The following is a 17,404-nucleotide window of genomic DNA, read 5'->3' on the forward strand; positions in this document are numbered from 1 at the left end:
AAATTCAATAGCAACTATGGTTTTCAAAAGCTTTGTCTTTGCTATTGGAGCAAGAAGTAACTGGAAGCAGAGCCAGAAGACTGCATTTACTTTGCTTAAAATAATTGCTCTCTCATCAGTCTAGAAATAAAGTTTTTAAACTGCAGCGTTCTAATTGGAAAGCCTGCATTATGCATGTTATGGCAAGCTACATTGTGCTGATTGTGATTTTTAACTTCTGCTCTTTTCCTTAAGGGTTTAATTTACTACCAGGTCCAGAGTTAAAAGGCCTATGCCTTGGTGCTTATTCACTTAAATGGCACTGACTAGAAAGTGTAAAATTGACCTGCATTGCTTGCGTTTTGTACTGTTGTTGTGGAAAGCCTATGCTTCTACAACACAATTACTGAACATAATTATTGCAATTTTCATAATTTAGTCTCCCTTTTGGGGGAAAAAGTGGCTCACACAATAATTATGATACAAACATAATAGGCAATGATGACATTTGATGATTTCTATGGAATCCTAGGGATTGTTCCACATGAAACCAAAGATTAATTAGGTAGTCAACTCCCCCTGCCCCTGATTTATATAACATTTTAGACTCCTAGGAACATGGAGTAGTATTCAATGAAATTTTGTTCAGACCCACTTAAGTTAATTCACCTAACATACTTATGTTTATTAATTTCTGCACTATTAAATACTATACTGCATCATCTGTCCAGAATCTTCTGCCATTCAGTTACAATTAAAATGAATAATTTCCAGATGCACAATAGCCTTTTTGAGAAGAGGGAACCAAAACTGTGCACAGTATCTTAAGGGTGTTTAACCATAGATTTGTATAAAGCTATGACTATATTGACAGCTTCAATTTTGATTCATTTCTTTAAAATCCCTAGCAACAAATTAGCTGTTTTACAGCGCACACACACTGACTTTGCAGTGTTTATGTTGAATTATGATTCCTCCCACCCATCAACATGCATCACTTTACACTTTCACTGAACCTCATTTGCCATTTTGTTGTTCATTCACTGAGTTTAGAAAGATTATTCTGAAACTCTTCTCGCTGTGCTTTTATTTTCACCACTGGGAATAATTTCTCTTTATTTAAAAAAACCAAACCACCTGATTTTATAACAATATGTACAAAAATTAAGAAGACAAGGGAAACAACAACATTATACAAAACCAAACCAAACCGTAGCTACAAAAAAACACAAACCCCAAACCTATCTTTCTAAATATGTGTTCTGATACCCTGCTCCTCCCAAAACAAATTGGTTTCCACCAGTTGTTAAGGATTAAAGATATGAACTCTGCTCCAGTTAAACCAAAAAGCAGGTTGGCTTGAACTAAAGGTGAAGCTGACCGCTAGCTTTGGAACAAATATTTTGTAATGTTCTGCTTTCACATGTTAACTGCAACCTTCTAGGATAGGGAAGATACTGGTTGCAGGCTGATGCTAAAGGGCAAACAATTTTATTTATAAAGGTTGAGGAATGTTGAAACTAGTTTGTTCTCTTCCATTGCGAATTTGGAAAAGTTAAAGTTGTACCTTGTGTACTGAATGTTTTGCATAAATGTTATTGCATTCTGATTGAGCTTAAAGACCATTGTGACTCTCACGAGAGCAGGTGTACTAAGAGCTCGAAATAATGGAGCTTTTGGTGAATCTAAAGTTTTGTTTTGATTTTAATTTCACAACAACCTCTTTACATTGAATTGCATTTGCCATTTTACCAGCCACTTCGGAGAGATCCTTTCAGAACTCTTCACAATTTCTATTTATTTCAACCATACTGAACAATTTAGGATCATCAGCAAATTTGGCCACTTCACTGCTCTAATTCTAAATCATTTATGAAGAAGTTGGGGAACTCCACTGTCAACATCCTTCCACTGGGAGACCTGTCCATTTATTCCTATTCTCTGTTTCCTGTTTCATAACCAGTGTTCCACAAAATGACTTCTTTTATGCCATGACTGCTAAGCGTATTCAGGAGTCTTTGATGAGGTACTCTGTCAAAAGCTTTTTGAAACTGGATTAATGATTTGGAAGAAGAACAACAGAAATAGCTGTTGATAATAGTGATGAGAAGACTCAATGAGAGAGGGTGGTCCATGGAGGAAGTCTGGAATCAAAGGCTCTCCAAAACCTACAGCCAGCATTTCACTTTTTTATCAGTAGATATATAGACACCCTGAAGAGTGCAAATCTGGCCAGCTGCCCTGGTCAGTTTCCTGCTTCTGATACACATTTAAAGACATATTTATTGTTGGATTAATGTTTTTAGCAATCTGCTCCTCTACCCCACCCCCTTTTGAACAAATCCTTATTGCCTTCTACAGCTTCCTTAAATCTGTTCAATAACCATGCAGGCATACTCTTGCACTCAATGGTACCTTTCTTAATCTGAGGGAATCCCCTATCTTTTAAATTTAGGAAGCAATGCAGTATATTTCCATAAATAGTTTTTATAGGCCATCTGAGAGCTAACAAGCAGGACTTTTCTTAAATTTATGATTGGTGAATGCCAATCTCATCTTTATCATGCCTATACCAAATGACAGCAGCATGTCACCAAAGCAACTGAAAAACTCGCTGCTTCTACATTAGATTTAAAATGCAATTTAACCACACATCTTTCTCTTACCAAAATAAAAGCGTAACTTTTTCTATAGACCGCATACAGCTTTCTTAGAAGAATATTTAAGTTATCATTAATGTATTCCTTTATTCCTATTGAAGATATCTTGTTTACTTTCAACTGCTGATAAAAACATTATTTCTGCAAAAATTATTTCACCAGCAGCCTCATTTCCCCCCCTTTAATGATGCTGTTGGTTGATAGCTATGAGATAAACATAAACCCTGTTAGGTTCTGGTAAAATATTCACAAATTCAGAAGCCTGCTTACCTAAAGGGCATGGCATTCAATAATAAACTGCCCTCCACATCTCTAAAACCTTTGACACTGTCTGGGGTTAAGATAGGCTGGTCAAACAAGCTTTACAAAAGCTGTTCCGGAACCCTCTGCTTAAGCCTGGCTGTTAATAATATTAATAAATCATCATTTCAGAAACAAAAATAAAAGGCTTCTGAAGGAAAACTAAAGTTCTCATTAGTGCTGACTTCCTGCAAATTAAAAATTTAGAGCTGATTCAGTCAGAATTCCCAAAGGCATCATTGCACACTTGGTCAGAAGAAAGACTCAGCTATCTGAAATTCTGCTTTCTCACCCACTATCTTTCTATGTAGCTGTAAAAGTCTTTTGGTGCCTCTAAGCAAGATTGTAGCTAACTTGCTTATTAAAAATATCTGTCAACATAAGGGCAGAATCTTAGATGTGTGATGAGATAAACACAGATATAAATCATTGTAACACTTTTTAATTACAAGTATGGATAAAAGCAAAAACATATGTAATTTTCCCTCCAAGGAATCTATTATTTTCCCCCAAGAGAATACTTTTATCATTACGGGACTTTGTAGTTTCTTGTTGGAGAAACTGGACATGGAGGAAGGGCTTAATTTCCTTCATGAGCACAAATCATCCCATGTATGAGATAAGCCAACAGGTGCATGGTCAGCCAAGCCAGTTGCTATGGCAATGGCCCAGTGCCATCTATATAAGCAGTTAAGGCATGTCAGTCAGTGAGTCCCTCTGTAAGTCGGAGTCTGTTTTACGTCTTGAAGCTGGAACAACACAAATACTTTGTACTTGTATATTTCTGTATTTGCATCTCCAAAGCCTACAAACTGTAATGTATATCAACATCTGGAATTGTATTACTAAAGCCTAATCTTCTACAGTAGTAAACTATTTTGGATCATAAGTTGCCTGTGTGTGGTGGCTGGAACTGTGGGTAACTTTTGCTATGTGTGCATCTCACCTCAGATTCCCAATACATTTCCTTGGTTCAAATATTCAAGGCTAGTAAGAAGGTACAGTAAGATGCCAATAAGGAGGCTAGTAAATTCTAGAAGTTTCTTGGCAAACAGGTTCTGTGGACACACTTGAGTTCTGTATAGTGCAAGATGAACTACAGTGGTACTTCAGGTTACATTCGCTTCAGGTTACAGACTTTGCTAACCCAGAAATAGTACCTTGGGTTAAGAACTTTGCTTCAGGATGAGAACAGAAATCGTGCTCCAGCGGCGCGGCGGCAGCAGGAAGCCCCATTAGCTAAAGTGGTGCTTCAGGTTAAGAACAGTTTCAGGTTAAGAACGGACCTCCCAAACGAATTAAGTTCTTAACCCGAGGTACCACTGTATTGCTATCGAACATTAGCCACACAGGGCGCTAAGTGCTGTCCACAGTGCTGAAGCCTATATTAAGTTGATTCAAAACACACAACTGTGGATGACAATAGCTAAAAATGCAGTAAGGTAAAATGTGCTATCACTCCTAAAATGTCTCAGTGTAACAGGATAAAGAGTTTTATAGTAACTTAATGACTATGTAAATTAGAGTAAACTTCATGAGATTTAGTTTACTTACTTATTTCACAGAATTTACATGTAAACATTCCACTTATCTAGGTAGGCTTGTCTAAACAAAAATGTTCTTAGAAGGCACCTGTACAGTTAAAGAGCCTGCCTGATGTGAAAAGGCACAGAGTCCCAAATTGTGGGTGCTGCCACACCAAAATATTATTATTATTTACAAATACATAACGAGTATTGTGTGGCACCTATAACAGTGCCAGTTTGGCAGACTGAAGAAGTCTATAGGGTAAGGCAAGATGTTTGAGGTGTTATCCTCTGCTGACAAGTATTCATGCATATGGGGACAAAATAGCAACTTCCAGGTCAGCAACATGTGGCCTGGTTCGCTGAACTGTTACCTTTCTGTTTTTTGAATGCTGACCCACCTAAACCCCTGAAAGTGAATTTACAAAGAGGTAAATTGTACTTTTTTGCAGAAGCCAACAGTAGCCCAACTGAAGTTTCTTATTTGCCTCTCCATGATACCATCTGAATAATTAGAAGCTAAAGAAAAATACATGTTGCACAGAATTCAGTAGGCATTTCAGACTACCACAAAATGCCTCTCATGTGCCAGTATAAATATTCACTAGTGCACTCTGGGCACAAGGGCCACATTTCATGCCACATACTAATCCTTCAAATGTATTCTGAGCAAGGTACCACAGTAAACATTAATGAGTAGGCTAGGTTGTGCTGTGATGGATACACTAGGATAGAGAATGTTTAAGTGAAGGAAGCAGAACTGCACACATCACAGGGAAAAAACAGTTTAGGGCAATGCTGTTTCTGCTACAAAGGCTTCTTATATTAGAAGAAAATGTTAAATTAGCCTTCGTTAGTCAATCTTGCCCTCTGGGCTGTAGGAAGAAATGCTGAGTGAACTTGAAGTTCATCCGGCTCACTTCCTGCAGTATCCAGAATATTAAACATTTGCCTCAGAAGCATCAACCTTGCTAGAAGTCCATTAATTGAAATAGGTAGCAATGAGTGTAATAAAAATTTGATTGCACCACCTTACATTTTAGTAAGAATCTCAGAGCCTAGCACTCTAGGGGGAGAATATGTATCCATTAAAAATAGAGAAGAGGAGTTTCGCTTTAAAATGGGGCAGTCACAGAATTAATCTTCCTTGGCTCATAACCCCAGGTCTAGACTCTGTTATCCGTTGAGTACAGAATTTCTGCTCCCTCCCCCGTATGGGATGTGCGTGTAGATTATTATATACATTATACATATAGAGAGAGAGAGAGGATTGTAAGTGCTCTTGATTAGCTGATAGTTGGCAGTTATATCCTTTTCTTATATTTCACAAGGTTTCCCTGTAGAAGTAGAAATGCTACATATTTCACTGTGGCCCTACATTATATATAATTTGTCTTTGTTTTTATTATAATTATTTGCATTTCTGATACATTTCCATATCAACAAGATATAAACAAAAGTAGTACAAAAAGAGAAGAATCTCTGAAATTAAGAAAGAAGGGAGGAAAGTCCATAAATAGACAGAAATCCGAAAGACATTCCTTAACTGGCTTCCCATTCTTTCCTTCCATGGTTCCTTTTTTCCTCCTCTTTTTCTCACGTTTTCTTGGTTCACCCCATCTATCACAACCCCTTACATAAACTTTGACTATTTCTTAAACTGCTGAGAATCTTGCCATCCTGCTAGGTTGATTGTCTGTTTATAATACTTTTTCATATATTCAATAAAATATTTCCAGTCCTCTTTATATCCTTTGTCATTTTGATTTCTGATTCTAGTGGTCAGCCCTGCTGGCTCTGCATATTGTAACAGTTTGATATGCCATTCTTCTTTTGTTGGTGCCTTATCTGTTTTCCATTTTTGCACTAGTAACACATATGCGGCTGTTGCTGCATATAGGAACAAATGTCTCTCTTTTTTGGTGACCAGCATTGTTTCTGGGTTTTTGAAAAGGATTTTTAAAGCCCTTTTTAAAAGTTCATTATATAATGTGTCTTTGGAGTCATCAGGAGATTTGAGGCAAGGTGTCATCAGGACAATTATTATATGAATAATAAAACAAAACAATAATTCTCCTCCAATGAACACATTGAAAAGGCAATAGAATGTTAATCAGCTGAATGCTTGGTTGAAGAGAAATGTTTTCGTCTGGTGCCTAAAGATATGTCATGACGGTGCCAGGTGAGCCTACCTGGGGAAGGCATTCCACAAACAGGGAGACATCACAGAAAAGACCCATTCTTGTGTTGCGTCACCCTATGGACCTCTCACGGATGAGGCACACAAAGAAGGACCTCAGGTGGTGATTGCAGGGTCTGGGTCGGTTCATAAGGAAAGAGGCAGTCCTTGAGATACTGCAGTCCTGAGGCACTTAAGACTTTAAAGGTCAAAATAAACATTTTGAATTGGGCCAAGAAATTAATTGGCAGCGAGTACAATCAGGCCAGGATCAGTGTAATATGCTCAAACTGTCTTGCCCCGGTGAGTGACTTGGCTGCTGAATTCTGCACCAGCCCAAGATTTGGAACAGTCCTCAGAGGCAGTCTTAGGTATATGCACTGCAGTAATGTAACCTCAAGGTTACCAGAGCACAGACAACAGACATTAGGCTATCCCAGTCAAGATAGGGGTACAGCAGGGCCACCAGCCAAAGCTGATGAAAGGCACTCCACGGCACCCAGGCCACCTGAGCCTCCAGTGACAGCAAAGGATCCAGAAAGACCTTCAAGCTATGTACCCACTCCTTCAGACTGTGTGTAACCCCATCAACAGTGTGCAACTTCCCATCCATCCTGTCTAGGGACTAACACTTGGGCCTACTAACAGGGTTATCTGGATTGAGCTTCAGCTTGTTGGCTCTCATCCAGTCCATTACAGTCATACCTCAGGATAAATATGCTTCAGGGTAAGTATTTTCGGGTTGCACTCCGCGGCAACCCGGAAGTAACGGAGCGTGTTACTTCCGGGATTCGCTGCTCGCGCATGCGCAGACGGTCAAAATGATGGCATGCGCAGAAGTGGCAAAATATGACCCACACATGCGCAGACCATTCGCATCCCGAGGTACCACTGTACTGAGGCAAGACAATGCTCCAGCACATCCACTGCCACACCTGCAGATGTAAAGGAAAAGTAGAGATGTGTGTCACCAGCATATTGCTGACAGCCTACTCCAAAACTCTGAATAACCCCACTCTGGTTTCATGTAGTAAAGCACAGGGGATAAAACTGAACCCTATGGAATTCCACACTGAAGGCTCCCAAGAGGTCAGCAGACTTTTTCAGCAGGGGGCCGGTCAATTGTCCCTCAGACCTTGTGAGGGGCCAGACTATATTTTGGGGGGTGGGGGAAATGAACGAATTCCTATGCCCCACAAATAACCCAGAGATGCATTTTAAATAAAAGCACACATTCTACTCATGTAAAAACACCAGGCAGGCCCCACAAATAAACCAAAGATGCGTTTTAAATAAAAGGACACATTCTACTCAGGTGAAACACGCTGATTCCTGGACCGTCCATGGGCCGGATTTAGAAGGTGATTGGGCCAGATCTGGCCCCGGGCCTTAGTTTGCCTACCCATGCTCCATGGGGCCGAAGAGCACTCTCCCAGCCTCACTCTCTAGGAACGACCAAGTAGGATCAGAACCATGATGTCCAGCATTATTTATCTGAAAAAGGAGATGCTATGCAAGCCCTGGAACAGTGCCTGGACTTGGTGACTGCTTGGATGAGGGCCAACAAACTGGCAAGATGGAAGCATTGTGGGTGAGTGGTTCCTGGATCTGGATAACTGATCAATCGATATGTGGGGCTGCCTCATAGCTAGTGAAAAATGCAGTAGTTCACTACTCACTGGAACAGAATATTGGCATCATGTTACACCACAACCGGAAGAATGGCAACGGCTACCAATTAGCTACTAGGCTAAGTTCATGGTGATGGTACTGGTGTACAAAGCTCTTGAGGGCAGGATACTTAAAAGATTCTCTAATCCTTTATATACCCAACTGATCACTGTAGTCTATAGGAGTCCATATTGTATGGCATAAGAATTGGGCTTTTAACACAGTGGCACCTACTTTGGAACTTCCGGCCATCACATATCAGACTGGCACAGTCTATCTGGCAGCTGTGGAAGACTTTCCTTTTTCAACAAGCCTTTTAAGTGAAGTTCTATGTCTGTATTGGACTTGAAACTGTTTTTATATACATTTTTTATTGTTGATGTTTTTATTGTTAAAGCGCTTTGAGGCGTTTTTGGGAAGCAAATTCTAAAAAACAAAACTGCTGGATTGTTTGTTTCTGAGGACCGCAACGCAGAGCTATTGTGAAGAGGTTGAGTGCTGAAAAAAAGGCAAGAATAATGTGTTTTGAATACTTTAAATGGATGAAAATGTAACAACATTAAGCTGCCACTGAAAAACCCCACTAGAATTTTGACAAGTTTGTTATTTGTACTTTAGCAACACATTTGGTGGAGTTGGATTTTAAAAAATAGACACATTAAAGCAATACAGTGGTACCTTGGTTTAAGAACAGTCCAGTTTAAGGACACTTCGATTTACAAACTCCGCAAAACCAGAAATAGTGTCTTGGTTTGAGAACTTTACCTTGGTCTAAGAACAGAATCTGAAAGGGGGAAGGGCACTGGCGGCGGGAGGCCTCATTAGGGAAATCGTGCCTTGGTTTAAGAACGGTTTTGGTTTAAGAACGGACTTCGGGAACAGATTAAGTTCGTAAACCAAGGTACCACTGTACTAGTATGTCTCTGTAAAGAGATATGTATAGGGCCCAATTTACAATGTGTGGTGTTTTTAGATATACATAAATATCTTTTGTAATACCTTTTGTGCAGAACAAATGCAGCACATTTTTTACTGATTTACTATAGTAATTATATTTAGCATGTAAAAATACTTAATCATTAATGATCATTAATGATGGCGATCCACCCTGCAGCTAAAAGGCAGACATGAATCATAATAGGAAATTATAAGAACTTAATAAGAGGATCAGGGCAGTGGCAATTCAATCTAGCATCCTGTTCTCACAATGGACAACCAAATGTTTATAGGAAGCCTGAAAGAAAGACAACAACACTCTCCCTACTTCTGATTCCTAGCAATTGGCATCCAGAGGCATACTGCTTCCAACCAGGGAGGTAGAACATAGTCATTGTGACTAGTCAAAACACATAAATCATGATGGATGCTCCAGCAGTTCCCACACATTATCTTCTCTATCTAGAATACTGTGTATTTAATTACACACCACACCTTTATTTCATACTTGCTCTAAAGATGTGACAGGGTTAATTTTATCCTCACAATATCCCTGTAATGTTAGCAAGCTACTTGAAAAATAAACTCCTGACAACATGCACAACAGAAGCTGCCATTGTAGTAAAAGTTTATTCTCCCAAAATACTATTCTTGCTTGGTATGTACCATATGTAAGTTTTATGAAATATGTAAGTTTTATAATATAATTGTCCAGAAGATAATAGCTGTAATTCACACAATTTAGATTTTTTAAAATATAACTGTTTCCAAGTTTGAAACGGGACTTTTTGTGATAACTGTGAACAAATAATAGAGTCAGTTGCCTGGTCACCTCTAAGAAGCTAATGCTTCATCTGAATGATCAAAATCTATGTGTGAAAATCATGAAAATATCACTTTAAAGAAAAGTACTTCAACATATATATGGGGGGGGGGGGTAGAATAAAATATTAACTTACATTGAAGGTCACTTGATAACTTTTAGTAATAAATAGAAGATACATTTGGATCTGCTCAGAATCCTGCAGTTATCTGTGAAGCCCAATCTGTGCTGTGCAACAGATGCAAGAGAAGCCAAAGTTCCACTACGTACGGACAGTAAGTTGTTAGGGTGACATGTGAGTCTAGATGCACCACACAAGTGAGATGCATTTGTTTTAGCAGCATTGATCAGTACTCCCTGGAGACTCTAACACCACTAGATTATAATAATTCAAATCCCTAAACAATGTGGTAGGCTTTCGTCGGCAATTCCTTTATCAATACATCTGATATAGTAGTGAAATATATCTGTTGTCAGGACCAACAATATAAAGACTGCAAAGCCTTTTGCAACGAAAGTTGCTGTCTAACTATAAGCAAACCTGAGGAGTTAATCTATACTAATGAAGTATGGAAGGGGAGGAGGGACTACAAGATAAATGTATGCATTGCCTGACAGCTTTGTTTGGAGGGTGTTGGTAAAACTGATTATCTGCGAATATATTTACTTTCAAATATAGAAGGTATTTCAGAAATAAAAAAACTTCCCTGTGACAAAATGAACCTGTATGTCACTAGTAGCTGCCATATCCAGTTAGCAAGGAGGTCAATGATCTACTTGTAAGCCGTAAATGCCTACCTGTGAAGTTTCACTCTCACTAATCCCTGCAAGTGTAGGGAGATCTGCAGTTTCATCCACCTTCACTAATGCACTGTAATTTCAGATATCTTTTCTTTTTCATCTTGTCATATGTGGCATGTCAACACTTCCCAAAAGCACACAGAAAAAGCCAAAACAGTACAGCCTCCTTGAAAAGAGTATACCATATTTTATCCCTCACTTATGAAAGTGTCTTAATACCAAAAGCGTAAGGGACAGAGAAAAGCATTACTAAATGCAAGGATTTTGCAAATGCTTTGATTTAAAACAACAAAACAATTGTTATAAGCTTTGGCTTTGAAATACCTTATCCCCATCATGAGCCGAAAGGGAAGCATTTGATTATTTAACCTGAAACAAGCCATCTGCACATTTGAGCAGTATTATTATTTATAAAGCTTAGTAAGTGTCTCCTAATTTTATAATATACTGTTTTTAAAGTGTTCTGAGCTGCTTAGGAAGCCTTGTTGAAAGATGGGCTAAGACTTTTAAAAAATAAATACATTCACTAAGCACTTGAAAAAATGAATTGTGAGGATCTGATCTTATAAAAAGGATATTGTCTCATATCATAGCTTATTTTACAGGATGTCTGTTCTGGATGCGTTTTCTGGTGTCTTATTTGTTTTTGTTTTTTTTAAAATACAAAATATTACATGCATGGGGAATCCTTCTGAAGATCTCATGTTTGGAGTTAAGGATTTTGGAATTCTCCAAAGCTCTTGCCATGTTTCTTTGATAATGCATCTTGAATATTTCAACTTATCTTTATAAAAGTAGTGTAGTACGTATGAATTATGTAGTGCATTATTTGGCCTTTCCTTCAAGGAGCTCAGAGCAGTGTACTTGCTCTGACTGCAGTGTTACCCTCACAATAATCCTGTAAGGCAGGTAGGGGGAATCTCAGGCCTACGGGCCAAATGCATCCTTCCAAGCCTCTCTATCTGGCTCCTGAAATTCTCCCCCCCCCCCAAACTCCACCCCACCTGTCATGCTTCACACCCTCTCTGAGTGCATTTGCTTGGCTGGAATGTGCCTTGAACTCTGTTGATTCTTCTTGCTTCCTTGGATGGAGGGCAGAGAGAGATATGTGTGTAAAAACTAGCCTATGACACACACACAAAATGTATTCTCCGTTCTGCCCTGTTTTGCCTCTGCCCCCATTCCACTACTGGCCCATGGCGCCCAGAAAGAAAAGGCTTCCCTACCCGCGCAGGTGGCGCTGTGGTCTAAACCACTGAGCCTAGGGCTTGCTGATCAGAAGGCCGGCGGTTCAAATCCCCACGACATGCTGAGCTCCTGCCAACCTAGCAGTTCGAAAGCACACCAGCGCAAGTAGATAAATAGTACCGCTCTGGCGGGAAGGTAAACGGTGTTTCCGTGCGTTGCTCTGGTTTCGCCAGAAGCGGCTTAGTCATGCTGGCCTCATTACCCGGAAAAACAGTCTGCGGATAAACACCGGCTCCCTCGGCCTGTAAAGCAAGATGAGCGCCACAACCCCAGAGTCGTCTGTGACTGGACTTAGCTTTCAGGGGTCATTTACTTTTACCTTTTACCTTTTTACCCTTGCTGTTACTATTTCTCCATCTAAGATCATATGGTAAGATTCATGGCCTTGAATCCATGTTTCCTTGGTCTAACACCAACATTCTATCCAATATACCCATTGCCCCATAAACCTCATAGTTGAGGAGGTAAGCTGGAAAAAATATCTAAGAGTCTATTTTAAGAAAACACAGAAGTAGCCAGTCAACAGGCACTGAAAACGGCACTAATTGAGTCTTCCAAGCCTATGATTTCCAACTATATCAAGCAATAAAAAAACTGAACAAGGTAGATTAACAGAAGCATGTTTGGGAGCTATGCAGATTGTGATAAATATGCAGAAATAGTAATATAATAATAATAATAATAATAATAATAATAATAATAATAATAGAATTATCTATAGCACTCTGTTATAGCACACATCCCCAGCAACAAGTTATGTCACTATTTTAATATTAAATGTGTGCCATGATTTGTTTTTCAAGTTATGTTTTGCATGCTATTGCAGCACGAGAAGAATATTCCCATAGCAAGGAAAAGCAACTGACCTTTCTACATGATACACACACACACACCTTTTATTTATTTAACTTATAAAGATAACATAGCAAAAGATTTATAAATAAAACACACCATCCTCTATCTTAACAACTAACACATGGTGTTGTTTCATATGCTGCTTAAAGAAATTGAAGATGTATGTGGAAGGTATCCAGGAGGCATGAATTTTCCCCTTAGTGAACTAGCTTTTCATAAAAAAGAAATCTTACCGAATTGATCCAATCATGTAAGGTTGTGCCAACTGCACTACAATAGCACCACTGCCCAGCTGATGGCATGTATACCCAGAATCCCAGTCATAGTTCTTTGTGTCTCCATTCAGCAAGGCATTGCGACTTCGGCTTACGCCCTCAATCACACTGGCGCAGTCTGCAACCGTTGCAACGTTCTCAGTGGGAACTGAAAATTAAAATACGAAAGAGATCAAAAGCAGGCACAGACAACCATCCATTTCTATTTCTGGGGAAGAATAAAAATAAGCAGGAACACATGGGCTGATGATTCAGAGCATAGATTAATAATGAATAAGAATGGAAGAACTGTCTGAACCAGGGCAGGCCAGAGAACCTTTAACTCCAAAGCAAAATTATAGAACAAAATTATGGATTGCAAATAAGTATTTAGACAGGTTAATATCATAGCAACTGTTTTGCTGAAAGCAGACAACCTCAGTATTAGGATCAACACGGAATTGTAGACCAGGACAGGAATGGCAATGCACTTTTTCGTTGTTGTTGGCACCCGTCTGTCTTGAGAGACAATGGAGTGCACCTCTAGGGGTGAAGTGAATCCACTGTGTTAGCAGCACCAAAGTGGAAAATGCCCTGGGGGTGCCTGCAAGCCCCCAGAATTCTGAGCGTCCTCCGGTATGTGCAGCTCTGAAAAAGGCATCTCCTTTCTCTTCCAGTGCGCTTCTAGCGACATATACCAGATGGTATATGCGCACTACACTTCTCGCATAACACGGCAAGAAGTGTGAGACATCGCAGAGCTAATCTACTATTTATTTACACACTATGCACAGACAAAAGCATAATGGCGTCCGTTCTCTCCAGCTCCGAGAGAACAAAAAGCACAAGTAAAAGTGCAAGTACATTACAAAGTACATACAGCGGAAGAGATAAGACAGTCCTCCGTTTCCCACACTCTTCTCAGACAGGTATGTGATTTACACCAATCACAAACGCAGCATCAGAGGAGTGAAATAGCTAACACTCTCCAGGGTGCAGGCCTGGGTGGTGTGTATGGAGGTCCTGGGCTGCCCAGATGATGACTCCCTTTTGGCCTCACTGATGTGGTCCAAAGGAAACCAGAGTAATATTTTTGGCACCAGCTTGGCTGCAGGAGTTGCCAGAAGCAGGTGTACAAGACGCCAACCAACCTTCTAAGGAACTCCTAATGCACAGTGACTAAAAAAAAAGCAGTGGTACTGGCAATAAAGAAGCTACAGCAACATCGGCTCTGGATCCATTCCAGTCCGGCTTCCGCGCTGGTCATGGGACCGAGACGGCTCTGGTCGCCCTAACAGATGATCTCCGCAGGCAGCTGGATCGAGGCGGGTCGGGGCTGCTGATTCTTCTAGACCTGTCAGCAGCCTTCGACATGGTCGATCACGAACTCCTGGACCACCGCCTTGCCGACGTGGGGATCCAGGGCACAGTCCTTCAATGGCTGCGCTCGTTTCTCTCTGGTCGGGGACAGAGGGTGGCGCTTGGGGGGGAACTGTCATCCCGCCACTCCTTGGTGTGTGGAGTGCCCCAGGGTGCGATACTCTCCCCGATGCTTTTTAACATCTTTATGCGCCCCCTCGCCCAGCTTGTCCGGAGTTTTGGGCTGGGCTGCCATCAGTATGCTGATGACACCCAACTCTATCTGCTGATGGATGGCCATCCTGACTCGGCCCCAGACACACTGATCAGATGCTTGGAGGCTGTGGCTGGATGGTTACGTGGGAGCCGGTTGAAGTTAAATCCTTCGAAGACAGAGGTCCTCTGGCTGGGACGGGACGATATGGGATTGAGGGGGCAACTCCCATCTCTTGCGGGGGTGCAATTAGTGCCAGCACCGTCCGTTAAGAGTTTGGGTGTAATCTTCGATACCTCCCTCTCCATGGAGGCGCAGATTGCAGCTATAACAAAGGCGGCATTTTTTCATCTCCGCCAAGCTAAGCAGTTGGCTCCTTACCTCTCTCGCCCTGACCTAGCCACTGTGATCCACGCGACGGTCACCTCCAGACTGGATTATTGTAACTCGCTCTACGTGGGGCTGCCCCTGAGACTGACCCAGAAACTCCAGCGGGTGCAGAATGCCGCAGCGAGACTCCTTACGGGGTCTTCGCTGCGGGATCACATTCATCCGGTGCTATACCAGCTGCACTGGCTCCCGGTGGAGTACAGGATCAGGTTTAAGGTGCTGGTTTTAACCTTCAAAGCCCTATACGGCCTAGGACCCTCGTATCTACGGGACCGCCTCTCCTGGTATGCCCCACAGAGGAACTTACGGTCTTCAAATAAAAACATCTTGAAGGTCCCAGGCCTCAGAGAGGTTAGGCTGGCCTCAACTAGAGCCAGGGCTTTTTCGGCTGCGGCTCCAACCTGGTGGAACGCTCTGTCACAAGAGACAAGGGCCCTCCAGGACTTGACATCTTTCCGCAGGGCCTGCAAGACAGAGCTGTTCCACCAGGCCTTTGGTCAGGGCGCAGCCTGACTCCCTCCTTTGGCAATCTTTACAATACTTTAGTTTATGGTTGCCATCAATTTTGATTTTAATTAGTTCTTTGATGTTTTTATAATGTTGCACTATTTTAGTGTTGTTAGCCGCCCTGAGCCCGGCTTCGGCTGGGGAGGGCGGGATATAAATAAAATTTATTATTATTATTATTATTATTACAGCATTGGGCAATATTGTTTTCACTGTTGATCCAGGAACACAACACTTGCCGCTTTAGAACTGGTGGACTCCACAGAATAATTTAAACTGCCTAGTGAACCTTTCATTGCAAACTGTTTTAGGCGATCTTGGTTGCAATCTCTTCAAGTGGGCCTGAGGGCTGGAAGATCATTTGCTAACACTACAGTTTTCCCCAGGCCTACTTATGCCATTCAGCTGTGGTTTCAGATAAGTTGAGGGACTCTTGAAGGCAGCACAGATTCTTATGAATCTTTAATTCTGAGTTCAGAATGTGTGTGTGTGTGTATATATATATATATATATATATATATATATATATATTAGAATCATCGACCTGTAGAGTTGGAAGGGACCTTGAGGATCATCTAGTCCAGCCTTTCTCAATCTGTGGGTCCCCAGATGTTGTTGAACTTCAACTCCCATCACCCCTAGCTAGCAAGACCAGAGCTCAGGGATGATGGGAGTTGTAGTCCAACAACATCTGTGACCCACAGGTTGAGAACCACTGATCTAGTCCAACCCCCTGCAATGCAGGGATATGCAGCTGTCCCATACGGGGATCAAACCTGCAACCTTGGCATTATCAGCACTGTGCTCTTACCAACTGAGCAATCCAAGCTGGAGGAGGCTCAGTAGACTCTCTGTGTAAATGTGTAATAGGTGTTTTCAAGTGCTTCAGCTGAAGTTCAAGAATCATAGAATCATAGAGTTGGGAGGGAACTTGAGGGTCATCTAGTCCAACCCCCTGCAATGCAGGAATCTCAGCTAAAGCATCCAAGACAAATGGCCATCCAACCTCTACTTAAAAACCTCCAAGGAAAGATAGTCCACAACCTCCCGAGGGAGCAGGCATTATTTCCATGACTTTTATTCCTGTTTCATGTGTTACAGTCATGGTCATCATGAAAGCTGTCCACTACATGAGCCCTTTTGTCTGATGTTACTATAAAGTACACCAACATTATATGTGTGTCTTTCCAAAATGTTTTCAACCATGGAGAACTTGAAGCTAATGCTTCACAAATCCCTAATTACATAAGCAACTAGGAAATGGAAATGCTGTGAATTCTTTAGTACTGAGACCTGAATTATGTCGCTATAGTCTAACATAAGCCGACAGTGAAGAAAAAGTTACTTGGGTCTACCACCTTTCCTGGTAGACAAATGTCTCCCTTACAAAAATGTTTGTCCCCAAACACCTAGATAGTTCCAGTTTTTCTTCTGATCCATCCTCCAACCTATTTTGCATTCTGCTCCTGCAGCCTTTAAATAAATAAATATATCTACATTTCCTCATAGTCATCTCTTTCTTGCCTCTCTCTGCTCCTTCTCTTCCCTCTCGTAATTCCTCACAATTCATTTTTTTCTATTGTATAAAGTGTTTATGTATTAATTTTTTTAAGTCTCAGCCCATCTTTCAACAACAAGGCTCCCTAAGCAGCTCAGAACAATTTAAAAACTATATACAATAAAATCAAGACATGCTTATGGA

The 17,404-nt window shown here is 40.9% G+C and overlaps 1 protein-coding gene across 5 annotated transcripts in view; it reads right to left on the bottom strand.

Annotated features, from left to right (window-relative positions):
* Nucleotides 1-17,404, bottom strand: part of BTBD9 (BTB domain containing 9) — a 152,446-nt gene that overhangs the window by 42,678 nt on the left and 92,364 nt on the right. For all 5 annotated transcript variants that reach the window (XM_081000202.1, XM_081000203.1, XM_081000199.1 and 2 more), the window contains one exon: nucleotides 13,212-13,401. In XM_081000202.1, the coding sequence (XP_080856328.1) occupies nucleotides 13,212-13,401 (190 nt within the window). The remainder of the gene's footprint in view (nucleotides 1-13,211; nucleotides 13,402-17,404) is intronic.

Source organism: Podarcis pityusensis (genome assembly GCF_964106645.2).
Source record: "Podarcis pityusensis genome assembly, chromosome: 3".
Lineage (NCBI taxonomy): Eukaryota > Metazoa > Chordata > Lepidosauria > Squamata > Lacertidae > Podarcis > Podarcis pityusensis.